Source organism: Vicia villosa, unplaced genomic scaffold (assembly GCF_029867415.1).
Source record: "Vicia villosa cultivar HV-30 ecotype Madison, WI unplaced genomic scaffold, Vvil1.0 ctg.000114F_1_1, whole genome shotgun sequence".
In the NCBI taxonomy this organism is placed as follows: Eukaryota; Viridiplantae; Streptophyta; class Magnoliopsida; order Fabales; family Fabaceae; genus Vicia; species Vicia villosa.
Window position 1 is genome coordinate 532,907 of NW_026705022.1, and position 14,298 is coordinate 547,204.

A 14,298-nucleotide genomic window follows, 5' to 3' on the forward strand; every position below is an offset into this window, starting at 1 on the left:
ACTTTCACTTTCATTTTTGAAATTATTTTCTTCATTAGACCTAGAACCATATATCTTTATTCTAAAGAATTTTTCATTGGTTTCAACTCTATTAGGTCCATTAGGTGATGGATTCACTTCCATTACTCCAAATCCATATTTAACTTGAATGATTCTCTCTTATTTAGTATCATCAAACATTACTTATTTAACATCACCCTCACTTCTATAAGTATAAATATTTAAGGGATGTTTACCTTATCCTTCACAGTTGCTAAAACTAGAAAATGGAAGCAAGATGAACTGAGCAACACTAAACTGTGAAACCTAAAATTGACTAAGATTCTCACACAATATGATTCGTTTAAGTTCAAAACTTTTTTCACAATTCTTTTCCTTCTTCTACTTAATTGGTTTTCATTGATTTTCAATTATTTTCTTTGTTAGGGTTTGAAATGTAAAATAGAGAGACAAAAATGGAGGTGATCATGTTTATGTTTTAGTTCATTTTACAATTCATAGTCTTAAAATTCATTTGTATGTTACACCCATAATATATGCCATGTGTGTATAAAAGTCAATATAAAAAGGGTTAATAGTATTTTACCCCTTGTAATATGAGCGTGTTTCGGTTTACTCCCCCCACGGTTGCCAAAGACAGGTTTTGGCAACAATTTTTTTGAAAAAACCGTTGCCAAAAGGTAGGGAAAGGGGAAAAGAAAAATTCGCTAACATTACAGAGGGGTGAATTACTATTAACCCATATAAAAAAGGTAATACAACATGTTGTGTCATGATTTTAGCACAAACAAAGTAATCTAGACAAACCAAATATGTTTATGATTTTTTAATTTTTCTACAAGGGATAAACCGGACAAAGAGGGAAGGAAGAAATGATGACATAAAGATATGAAATAATGAAGTTGGTGGGTTTAATATAGTATGGCCACCACATGAAATAATCTAATAAGTTACTTCATCTAATTACTTATAATCTCTATCTACTCTTAGTTTTAGATAAGGAACTTTATAAAATCCTCAACCATACATGTTTTTTCTCAACTGTAATCCTTAATAACATTACTCATTAGCAAGTAAATAATTATATTAAATGTTTTAATATATTTTTATTTACTTATGAATAACTTCCATTATAGTTATATTTTTATCCAAAAAAATACTACATATATTTTTATTTTAAAAGAGGGAACATCAATATATTTTTGTGGTTGTTACATTATCAAAACTAATAACTACTAATGCTAATGTAACATGCGGAGAGCCATTGAAACATTGTCAAATATAACAAACAATCCAATTTCATTTCCACCACAATTCTTGCAATGTCACCGATTTTCCTTTCTTCTCTCCAAAACCAAGAAAAACAAAAAGGAAAAAAAACACCTCTTCAAAGGAATAAAGAAAATTTAATAACAAAAAGTTGTGAGAGTGAAAGAGAAAATGGGTTCATATACCTTCTTCTCTTCCATTCTCTATTTTTTTCTCCTAGCTACATTGGTCACATCTTCTTCATACATATCAAGTACATTAATTTCTTTCATGTTAAATCATTTTTCAATCATAGAAATAATGTGGCATTTGATAAATTATAAATATATAGATAATGAAATTTGTTAAGATTTGTTTAATTTGGTTTTGACTTTTTTACACAGATGACATATTTAATTCTGGTGCATCCACTGGTCGTTCCCTCTTACAAGCTAAGAAAGGTAAAATTACTTGTTATCATGCCTCTTTTTAATTTTATTTCTAGTTTTATCTTATATAGGTTACTAGATAGTAGTTTGTGGTTTTCATTCATCTTCAATATGAGTTTCTTTTAATTCAAATGTCAAAATAAAAGATTAACAAAGTACCCTAAATTATATTGGTTCTATTGATCATAATTTGGGGTTTTTTACTAATTAAAATATGATAATCTCATTTCATTAGTAATATGATTATAACTTGGTATTTATTTTCATGACGATGAATTTGGTGATATCACTGTACCACCATGATTTTGAAAACAGAAACTAAACTTTAAAATTTTTAACAAAATCATAGGAACATTTTGATTTCATCAAATTCACAATGATATTAAACATATACTTAAGAAAATATTTAGGAAAGTAACACTTTATTTGTGTTATACTCAACCTTCTCAATGATTGAATTGTAAATATATCATAATGTTGTTTATAATATAATTTAGTTAGAAAACTGAATCGAACCATAGTAAAAGATCATTCTAACCGAACATAAGCATTTCAATTTACCTAGAATCAAACCAAACCAACACATGGTTTTATATATCGGTTAGGAATTCTGAGTCGTACCAAACCATTTGTTAAATGACTGAACCATTATACTTTTTTGAATGTTTCAACCGAACTATTATATTTTTCTTTGATTTTTTTCCAAATCAAACTATTTGTTAAATAGCCGAACCATTATATTTTTTTTTCAAATTTTTTTAATAAAAAATTTAAACTTGTATGTACCATTTTTCATTTTTTCCCTTCAATTTGGGTTCGGTTGATTTGTTATTTGATTTGATTCTAGAACTATTTGTGCAACACGATTCAGTTCATTAACCAAATATAACATAACATTGTTTTAATTGTGTAGCTTGCACTGTTGATTTTGAGAGCAAGAACTTCACAATCCTAACAAGTCAATGTAAAGGACCACAATACCGTCCAAAGATTTGTTGTGATGCATTAAAACAATTTGCTTGTCCATTTGTTGATAACATCAATGATTTGACAACTAATTGTGCTGAAGTTATGTTTAGTTACATAAATCTCTATGGAAAATATCCACCTGGATTATTTGCTAATGAATGTAAAGAAGGTGAATTAGGTCTTGAATGTTCAGATGTTAACAATAGTACTTCTAGTAGTGTTCTTGTGCCTGCTCCTAACTCTATGGTGATGGTTTCATTTGTTGGTTTTATTGGATTTATTTTCCATTTGTTTTGAAGACAAAAAATGTGAAGAAAGAAAAGACTTGTTTGTAAGAGTATGAGTGAGATGCACCTTTCATGTGTGATGGTGGAGAAGTTATTTTAAGACCAAGTAAGAAAACTATATTAATTATTAATTCTTATAGTTGTTCATGTTTTTGTTTTTATGTGTAATGATTATGTTACAAAGTACAAGGTGTGGATTCAGAAAATGGATTCCCTAAAATCAAACATTGATTGTAGAAAGATCGTAGTTATCTAATTCTTATGAATAGTTTACAATGTTTCATTAATAATTTTTTTTAATTTTGCATGTTAATTTTGTAATTCATTTTGATCTCTTAATTTAAAAAAGATATATTTTTATCACTTAACAAACATGTCGCTTCTAATATTTCAATTTTACAATAAATAGTATGATTATATGAATAAACACATTCTTGATATACATCAAGTGATAAATTTGTGTTGTTATACTGTACACATAATTCATTGTGAAAAGAATTAATTTTATCAATATTATCATGATTCATTTTTAAAAAGTTGTCCACATCGATTAAATATGAAATTTAAAATTATCACCATTATTAAATAATAAATAAAATTTAAACACGCCTGAAGTTTTGTGCGTATGAGTTTTGCATATGGATCATCTCCAACCTAAAGCATGCAGCCATGTATTCTGCTCTAAATCTAGTGGTTGAGAAAAATAAACAAAATATGTTAATTGAAAAAGTGAGAAACATAGCATGTTCTAATGGCTATTATTAGTGCTGAACCATAGCTGCAGAGAAAGAGCAGCAGAGGATCTACATCCATGAGTTTTAGTTCTTTTTTATCGTATTATATTTTCCTACAAATAAAAGAATTATTTATTTTATTAAAATTTTAACAATAGCTAAAAAAATACATAAAATTAAACAAAAAAATAAATGTTGTACATTATTCGTTATACTCTAACAAAATTCTTATTTTCCACCAACGGATAAGTTCCACCAGCTGAGTAAGTCTTATTTAATATTTTTATATAATTTTAATATATTAGTATTTTTTTATTTATAAAAGTTTGAATCCTAGTTCTTTAACATTTTTAATCCTAATATTTCTTAATCAATTTAATTTTATAAATTTGACATTCCATGCCACACTATTACAGAAAGTGATTCTAACGCCGGACGCGAAATGCATCTTACTTCAGCAAAAGAATCAAGATAACGAAGGGCGTCATGAAAATTAATGACTTAACACCTCAGTTTTTAAATCACCGAGGTAAAGGGTTGATTATGGCATGGGTTCGAACCCCATCTTTTGCACTTTTATTATTTACAAAAACTAGCGCCTTTTTTATCTCGGTCTATTATAAAAATCGAGGGGTCATTAGTTTTTTTTAATAAATCTCGTTACACCGTTTACAAACTACAGTGTTTACCCAGATTAAAAAAATTAATTGTCCATGAAGATCATATGTTGGATCTTCAATCCTTTGATATTCTCCAAACAAATAAAATGATTCTCTATGGCTTTTGCTTGCATATGTTTCTTATATAAATAAAAAAAGGGTTAGACAAAAAAAGGCTAGACAAATAAATAATTTTCTGCTCAAATAAGAACACAAACCTTATACCCAAATAATCTCCTGCTCTAGCAATCCATCGCAGATAACTATTCATGGCAAACACTCTTGCAAACCTTAAACTCTTCATGATATTGGATCTTCAAATCCTTGATATTTTGGGGAATATAAAACGATGGGTGCATAATATTACGGGGAACAAAAAAAAGGTTAGATAAATAAATAAAATGATGTTGCAAATCTTAAAGTGGAGTATAGTTTCAAAGGCTTTATGATGTTTCAGAATGCTTTTATAAAGGAAGTTATTTTTGTTTCATGCGAATCACTAATGGTAATGTCTTGAGCGTTGATAGTCATGGAATGGACGACAAGGATTTGATTACGCACGAATTAAAACATTTATTTACAAATTAAAAATACAATCAAAATAGAGGTTCCAATGTTCCCTCGTTTTTTTGGAAAATCAACGGGTTAGAACATTTATTTACTAATAAAAATACAATTAAAAAAAGTGGTTCCAATGTTCCCTCTATTTTTTTGTAAAACCTACGGGTTTGAACATTTATTTACAATTAAAAGAGAGGTTAGAACACCGACGTAGCGCGCATGGTTTGGAATCATATCACTAGAATAGCAATGATCAGTTATATTCTATTCGTAACGTCTCTTTTGGATTATCAAGGAGGCTTTTGAGCTATTTAAACGTCTCGTTGTGATCTTAAACATTGTTTCAAAATATTTTCATATTTTTAACGTCTCATTACCAACTTTTTGTTTATTGTTTCCTTGTTTCAAAGTCCTATTATTTCAAAAATGGATGCAAATCTGTTGTTCATTATCAATGAGAAGTATGTAGATTTCAATGATTTCGATCGTTTTAAAATAAGGAAAGTTGTTAACAAACAGGGGTTGAATGATTACTTTCAAATTCTTCATGGCCTCATATACACTAATCTCGTTAAAGAGTTCTGGATGAATGCCTCCATTGTGCTAGCTGGTCATGATGAAATCATCCAGTCCTATATCAATGACTCTCATTTCTTCATTACTCCATCACTGATTGCAATAACAATCAATTGTCAAGAGACAGGTAGTTGTGTTTAACACTTTGAAAATAACAATGTTTATTCAACCCAACTTCACCGAATGTATGCAAAACAAAATAACATTTCCAATCCTGCTTCTCTACTCCCTGTTGCAAAATTTTGGTTTCAACTTCTAGTGGCAAATCTCTGCCTAAGAGAGAAAGACCTCAAAACGCTTACTTGGTATGACAAGCATCTCTTGTTATTCCTCATCTACAACATGAGAGTTAATCTTCCTCTTACCATTTTCAACTTCTTGAAGAAAATGATAAATACTTCTCGGGAGGAAACGACTTTCCTTATACCTTATGGAAAATTTCTTTCTGAACTTTTCCATAAGTTAGGGATAGTTAGGAGTAATATTGAAGTTGAGGGGACTCAGAAGTTTGAATTTGTTAAGTAGTTTTCTTTGTTGTGTTATTGTTTATTATTATCAATGAAATATTTGTTTTTCTATTATTTACTATTCTTGTTTATTGATAACAAAGTTTTAAATACAGAAACGGGGATTCGAAGCAAGGTAACAGGTTTATTAATTTTTTTATGAATAAATAAAGACACTAACTTATAGTGGTGTTACCTCGGTTTTGTATAACACCGACGTAACATATTGTTTATTTTATTAAAAAAATAAAACATTGCGCTCCCATAACATATCCTCTCAGTTTTTTAGCATGTTGGAGATGAAAGCTTCGTCATAAACAGGCCCGGTCATAAGGCAAGGCGACAAAGGCGGTTTCCTAGGGCCTCTAATTTTTCTTTCATTACAAGGCCTGATGAATATCTATGCTATAAGTACTTTTAGTATTATGTCTGTTATTAAAACCTGATATGTATGCATTCCATAAACAATTACATTGCTTATTGTTGTATGGTTTTTACGGTGTTTTGTGTCAATTTTAATTGTTTTTCCATTTGATTTTTATCCTAGAATAAAAAACCACTAATTGATAAACGACACGTTCAATAATTTTATTTGTTTATTGGATAAATAAAAACATAGTTTATTTGTTTAAAATAAAATATAATAATTTAATTTTAATATTTTATAAATTTTTAAATTTTAATTTTACCTTAGGCCTCAACATGTCTTGGGCCGACCCTGGTCATTAAAAGTACTATTCGGTGTAGTGTCAATATCATATAAAACATTCCTGACATATATTTGATATGCCAAAATATCTTTTTTAGCTCAAATTTAACAATAGTTGAGCAGGCTTAAAATCTCATATTACTAGACATAAATATGACCATTGTCCTATTTTACTGGCATTACTAGACATAAATATGACCATTGTCCTATTTTACCGATATTTATTTCTAATATGTTCAAAAGTGTGCACAAACTTTTGTAAAGTAGACCAAAGAAACTTGAGGACATGTGGTTAGAAGACTTGGAATAATAACAAGGATATTACCAAGAATAAATTGGAAGATAACCTTAATGCTCTTCATTACTGTGGAGTGAATCAATTTGGTAATTTTGCTAGATGAAGGGAAATATCCTTAAGTTTTAATAGAAGATCCCAAATGATTTAATTAGAACCTACCCACAAGAGCTCGACTGGTGAATTATCTTTGTGATAAAACTTGGGGGATCAGCCGACAAAGACTCACTAGCAAAATGAATGAGATCAAAATAGTAAAAATTTCCAGCAAAAAATCTTTAAAAAGAAGAAAAAACATAGTGGAATAACTTTTATACTAAGGTTAATGGCAGGTTGAGTTTTAAGGAAGACATCATTCATGAAGTTTTCATCAACTATTTGAAAGAGCTTTTCAAACATGCTATCAATGACAATAAAACCAAATATTTGGGGATCTTTACCTATGTGGATCAATATAAATCTCATTCTTTTTCTTGGAGAGCTACACTCATCAAGACAATGGCTTAGACCATGCTAACTGACATTATGAGTATATTCCTTCATACTATGGCCTTTTGGTAGTCATATGGAGAAAATGTAGTGTAATTTATGTCGGGTGAATAAAGTCTTTGGAAAAAACTTACTAGAATAACTTAAATAAGACCCGGCACCCAAAATTCAATGATGGTTGCGTTCAGACCTTAAGCGATTTTAATTTGGCCATGTTAGTTAAGTAGGAATGGAATCCCCTCATGAATCTCGATTCTTTGATAGCTAAGTGCCTCAACATTAAGTATTTCCCTAAAGAAAAACCTCATAAAGGCTAAGTTTGGTAGGAATCCTAGTTACATATTGAGACAATTGGATTCCTAATCAATATGAGTTTCTCATAGGTTGTTTTTGGAGTATATAGAATGAAAAACGGCTAGAATTTGGGAAGACAACTAGATTCCTGATCAATGTGACTTTCGAGTCCTGGAAGAAATACCCTTAAACATAAGTTTTAGTGGATTTACAAACTTCATTGATGTTGAAAATGTGTATTAGGTGATAACTCCAATTATGTGATTTATTTGAGTCCCAAAATAATTGAATTCCTCACTTGTTACTTAGGTGTCAAAGAATGTGATTAATTATTTCAAAATAATTGAGTCCTAAAATAATTGAATTCATCCTAAAATGTGTATTGGATTTATTTCACTCAATTTGTTCTAGAAGACTTAAGTGTCAAAAGAAGTTGGTTGGAGTGGTGACACCATAAATAAATATGAAACATAAGAAGTTTCTAGATGTCGAGGTTATATGCTAAGATGATGTGAATGGATAAGGACTACAATCTACTTGGAAAAATGAAAGTTGTCAAGCACATGAAACTGTAATATCCTAATACAACCTCAAAGAAGAAATATTCCTTATTTTTGGAACTATGTTATTTGGATAACAAGAAGTGAACCCAAGTAGCAAAATGTAGAATTATAAAAATAAAGAAAAAAATTACATCAAGGTACAAATATTTAAGAGAAACTTGGAGGAATATGTAGAAAATTTGATAAGAGAATAGATCTAAAGATGCATTCATCATGCCTCACCCTATATTATTTAGTAAATGGATTTCATAAACTAATATGATTAAATAGAACATTAATATAAATTGCTTACTTAATCACTTTAGAAATAAAGGGTTAAAGTCATAGTGGTAAATAGATCAAGTTTTACTTGATGTGTAATGGTGCTAATGATGATTTAGACATATGATAATCTTAGCAAACTATTTTATATTTTTATGTTGTTGATAAACATTACAAGGATTAGCTCGGGTCATATATGACTTGCTACCACATACATGAGATGAAATCAGGGAATGAATTATTGTCCAACATCTTTGCAATATATGACTTGGAATCACTTTTATGTTCTACTATTTTATACAATTGTTGCATGATACATAATAATATTATCTTTTTAGCTCGTGAATTACTTTATTTGTATCAAATGACTTATGATATTTTAAAACACAATCCTCGTAAGATCAATATCTTTCTTATCACTTTCTATGATTTCACTATTTGTACTTATACATGTTTTATCCACAACAAATTTTTGGCTTCGTTTTTCAGGATTGTATGATTAAACTTCCATTTATTCATTTGGTATAGTCAGATAACTCATTAGAGCATTTAAGTTATTTTTCTATCTCTATAAAATAACAAGTTGCATCAGCGATCCTATATACATAAGTTGATTTCACCTTAATACAGAGCTGGCCCTGAGCCAAGAAGAACATTGGGAGTTCTTAAAAGATTTCGAATAGAGCATAATTTGTTTCAAGAACCCTATATTTTGAAGAAAAAAATCAAATTGAAGAGGAACTATAAGATCAAGAAGAGAAAGAAAGAGTTATGGAAAATAAATATGGCAATGGCATTGAAAATGATAAGGCAGAGAGTATTAATGATTATTCTATCTTTTATCTTAATGTCATGAAGACCATAATTATTATACTTGAGAATAATGTTGCAGAGTTCAAATTCAAACCCATGATGTTTTAGATGCTACATGTTGTTGGGATATTATCGAGTGGTATAACAAATAGTTCTCACTTGCACCTTAGAAAGTTTTGGATCTGGAAAGTAAATTCAAATTTATTTGGATCATGAATGATGCTTTCAGACTCATATTGATCCCTTATACCTACTAGTGGCCAACCATAAGAGCTACACTCGCTCCTACCAAAAGATCAGTTTTAGTGCATGTAGTGAGTGAAACAATAGCAATAGCAGATCAAGTGGCTCAAATCCATAAAATGATGAAAACCCTAATGACATAATTTGCATGCCAGCTATGGAACTACTCAATGTTGTGATATAAATAAGAGAAGTAGCATGTGTGTACTATATAAGTGTACATTTGTTTGAAGATTGTTTTGCTAATCATTTTCCAATGAAATGGATTCCTCATTTAACACAACCCTTCCTTCAGATCCATATGCCATACACACTCTGATCCCTAAATTCGAATCCTCATGGGTTGTCGATTTGGGGCCCAATGGTTACTAGCTTGTATTACCAAAATGTATCCCATTTATAGCCAAATTGATGACTTTATTTGTCCTTTCCTTGTTTATGGTGGCACTCAGACGCTAAGATAGGAACACTTTCTCGCTAATTTGGAATAAACTGGATTTGAAGCTCGGGTGGATAGGGACACGATAACGCTGTGTTTGAACTCGGCTTTATGATTTAAGGATGAAACATGAGAAAGATCTTTGTCATTTCTGAAAAAATATGAAAAAAGGTTTATTTATGAGCATCGGTTGACTAAGGGTTAACTCATGGAGAAAATATAGTTCTTAGATAAAGATAAGAATCAATATGATTTCCTAGTGGAAATATTTATAGAAGATAAAAATGATAATAGAGGCACAACTTATTGAATCAAAGAGAAATGCATCTTCCATTCATCACAAGAACGAGATTCTAAAAAGACATTATGGCTAGCATAAATTTGTGGGTCCAAGAGAGAAAATTGTTTTTTTGTCCTTGGATAATGTAGAGCTGAGGAAATATCTTATTGAGGCATGTCTTTGTTTTGAAAGGAGAATATTTGATTTTAGCTCAAAAGTTCTTCGACTTGGTATATAATATTTAGACTTTTAAGTGGCAGCCACTTGTGAAAATGCACGAGGTTTTAATGATGTGACAACTCAATTTCTCTTTTTAAAACCCTTTTATTACCTTATTAACCTTGGGTCTGGACCCTAATTAGACAGTGTATGAAGGCCAGATTGAATGAGGGTGTGTTAGTTTGTAAGTAATTTAGGGGGTCATTTATTGTGTCTTCTTGTAATTGGTTAACACTTGGTGTGTATGATTCTGTAGCATCTCATATGCGATAATTCTCTCTTGTATTTTTTGGATTTCTGTCTCTTAGAATTATTTTCTCAGTCGATACAAACTTTTTCTGTTAATGCGTATCTTTTGGCATCTTTCTAGTTAGTATTGTCTTTCTCTATTAATTTGTCCTTGAGGTGTTCTTGGCCCATTGAAATTGTGCCTATTTTGGCATATTTTCAATTAGTATCGACTTTCTCTATTAATTTAGCCTCATTGGTGTTCTTGATTCATAGAAATTGCACCTCTTTCGATTAGCGACTTTCTTTGGTATTCCCCAATAGAGATGTTCTCGAACCTAGGGATACCATTCTTAGGCTTTATTCTTAAGAATGAGGGTAAAATATTATTCTTATGTGGAATTTATTTTCTTGTTGGTGAATCAGGGAGTGAGGTCTGTTAGCCATCGGTTGTTGTTTCAACGTTACTTTCTTGTTAGGGATTCTTAAAGTTTAATGAAGGAAAAGTAATACTTGATATGTTAATAATATTTGACACTAAAACATGAGATAGTTTAGCATAGTTCGAGCCATCTTTTTGTAGTCGTGAAAGGGACACCTCCTCATAATCCACTCAGATATCATGACTAACCTTGAATATATCATAAAAAAGCTCATATCAAGCATAGGATAGAAGAAGGACACTTGTTTTTTCATACGACTGAAATATGTATCAGAGTTCGCCACCATCTATCCTTGAGCTTTGATACCTCGCCCTCTGATACTTATTTGAGCGAAGGGAATATTTCTATGATAACTTCAAAGTATCCTCCGAAGCATGCAATTTGCTGGCTTCAAGCTTTGTCTCACCCAAGTTAGTCACCCATGAATATTCTTTCTCAAGTTGCAAGGACTCAAGCAGCTCTTAGCCCTTGGCATAACTCTCCTCATAATGATTGAGCTTTCTTCTTAGTTCATTCTTATCATGATCTCGCCTTTCCCTATTGACATGTTCCATCATCAAACTCCTTAAAAAATAATTCTCCTTCATGTCAGATAGCTTGAGGGACAACTTGGTGTTGAGAACCTTATAGTCGTTTGGAAACTCTTCGAAGAAAAAGAGGTGGTATCTGATAAACTTGACAACATCAAAACCCGGATCATTCCACAAGGAAGACTTGGGAGGCGTAACATCTCCACCATAGAACTTTTAGATTCCCTCCTCCTCAAGAGTTAATGGAGCAGTGCTGCTCCCAAGAAGGAAAGAATTCCCCTCAAACTTATGGGCCTTAGATAGGGGTGGGCTTTAGCCTGCCTTTTTGCCCTCTTGATAATCACACCATCATGATAGCTATGAGGGCTATCACTTTCCCCGCACACCGCCTTGATTTCGTATAAATTATTCTTCCTATCATCTAATTCAATTATTAATGCTATTTTAGAAAACTTTTTGTTGTTAAGTGCATTCATCTGTCTTCCATAAAACTTAAACTCTTTTTTCAGTTAACGGACACTTACTTACCATTTTTTCTTATTTTTTTCTTAGGTCTACATTAAATATATTTTGTCTTTGTAGCAAAGTGGAAAAATCTGTCACTAGCTAGTTACTATCTGTTTTGCATTATATTATTCATTCATGAAGTGCCTATTGTTGCTCATTCCAATATATTAGGTTCTCTTTTTTCTTCAACCATGGCTTTCTCAACTTGCTTTTGCTATTTCAAGGTACAATTTATTTATTTTTATATGATCTTAATGTTTTTTTTTTTCTATCTACGCATTTTATTTTTTTGTTCATGGTTTCGTGTTAAGTTTTAAACTTCCATAATCTATATTTATAATTGAATATTTATTTAATTCATGATTTTTTATTTTTTATTTTATTAAGATTATTTATTTATGTGTTATCTATTCTAATGTATCACTAACATTTTTGTATCTCTCAAATGGTGAAGGTTGCTTATGCCTTCTTCTCTTCTTTTCTCTATTTTTTCCTCCTAATGACATTGGCAACCTCTTCTCCATTCCTATCAGGTATGTTAATTTACTTTTTTAATGAATTTCTTCTATGATATAAATATTTAGACATTAAAAATCTTTAAAATTAATTTAATATAGTTTTAATTTTTTTTTGGCATAGATGACATATTTGAGTCTAATACTTTCACTGGCCGCGCCCTACTACAAACTATGAAAGGTAATTAACAATTTTTTATTTTATATAATTCTCCATAAAATTGTTCATATAATTCTCCAAATTAAAACTTTTACTTTTAATATTATTTTATATAATTCCTCATATAAATAATATTTTATTATTTTCTAATATTTATTGTTTTCACTAAATATATTCATTATGTTAATGCCAATAATTAAATAATTTTATTTTTACAAATTTTGCAGCTTGTGAAGTTGATTTTGAACACCAGAACTACACAATCATAATAAGCCAATGTAAAGGTCCAAGATACCCTCGAAGAGCTTGCTGTGAGGCATTCAAAGAATTTGCTTGTCCATTTGCTGATGAGATTAATGACTTGACAACTAATTGTGCTACAATTATGTTTAGTTACATAAAGGCCAATGGAAAATATCCACCTGGATTATTTGCCCATGAGTGCAGAGAAGGGCAAAAAGGTCTTGATTGCAGCTTGGTAAAAATAGCCAATAGTTCTAATATTTCTAGCAGTGTTCATGTGGCTGCTCCTCACCCTATGTTGTTGATTTCAATTATCGGTTTTTTGGGATTTACTTTCTAAACTTGTGAGAGTGAGATGCATCTTTCTTGTATGAAGATGGAGAATTTTATTTTCTGAATAATAAAAAAATTTACTTATTAATGATTAATTATTGAAGTTGTGGATTTTAATTTTGCCACTCATTATAATCTTATTTAATTTGTGAGATTAGTCTTTACTGTTTCGTCTATATAGATTTTTTTAGTTACTTAAATTATTTCAAATTACAAAATGTGTATGCGTTGCTTGGCCTTAGACAAGCTTGATATTGAGAGTTTGGGAGTCTTCAAACAATTTTTTTTGAAATCAAACTAATAAGACATTTATATCATAGTTTAATCCATTCATTTTCGATTTAATTGGATGACATATAAATTAATAAAAAAGAAAAATTACAAAAACATAAAAATCAGTACAACCTACAATGATTTGATCTGTTATGAATCTTTGATCAGAGTACAATTAATCAAACACTTTAAGATTAAAGTAGATAGAACTTTAACAATAAATACTTAAAAAACCGAATAGAGAAAAAAAGAGATATTTGAATGAAATAGCCACATTTTTGTTATATCTTCCACATTACAATTTTGAAACACTATATATAGTTTTGTACTCAAGATTACAAAGCTAATACAACGTGATCAACATTAAAGAACATATACAAAGTATATGTCATTTAACCTTAATAAGAATCGTAACAGTTAAGTTGTTAAAAAAAATGAACGTCATAATAATTGGATGAACTAATTCTTACAA

At 30.1% G+C, this 14,298-nt stretch overlaps 2 protein-coding genes across 2 annotated transcripts; both read left to right on the top strand.

Annotated features, from left to right (window-relative positions):
* Window positions 1-1,339: 1,339 nt before the first annotated feature.
* Window positions 1,340-3,084, top strand: LOC131624305 (GPI-anchored protein LLG3-like). The gene is made up of 3 exons (XM_058895250.1): window positions 1,340-1,522; window positions 1,653-1,709; window positions 2,611-3,084. The coding sequence occupies exons 1-3, from the start codon at window positions 1,441-1,443 to the stop codon at window positions 2,961-2,963; spliced, it is 492 nt and encodes a 163-aa protein (XP_058751233.1). The 5' UTR covers window positions 1,340-1,440; the 3' UTR covers window positions 2,964-3,084.
* A 9,304-nt stretch (window positions 3,085-12,388) lies between these two features.
* LOC131624343 (GPI-anchored protein LLG1-like) lies at window positions 12,389-13,648 on the top strand. The gene is made up of 4 exons (XM_058895295.1): window positions 12,389-12,526; window positions 12,757-12,835; window positions 12,942-12,998; window positions 13,205-13,648. The coding sequence occupies exons 1-4, from the start codon at window positions 12,494-12,496 to the stop codon at window positions 13,558-13,560; spliced, it is 525 nt and encodes a 174-aa protein (XP_058751278.1). The 5' UTR covers window positions 12,389-12,493; the 3' UTR covers window positions 13,561-13,648.
* The last annotated feature ends 650 nt before the right edge of the window (window positions 13,649-14,298 follow it).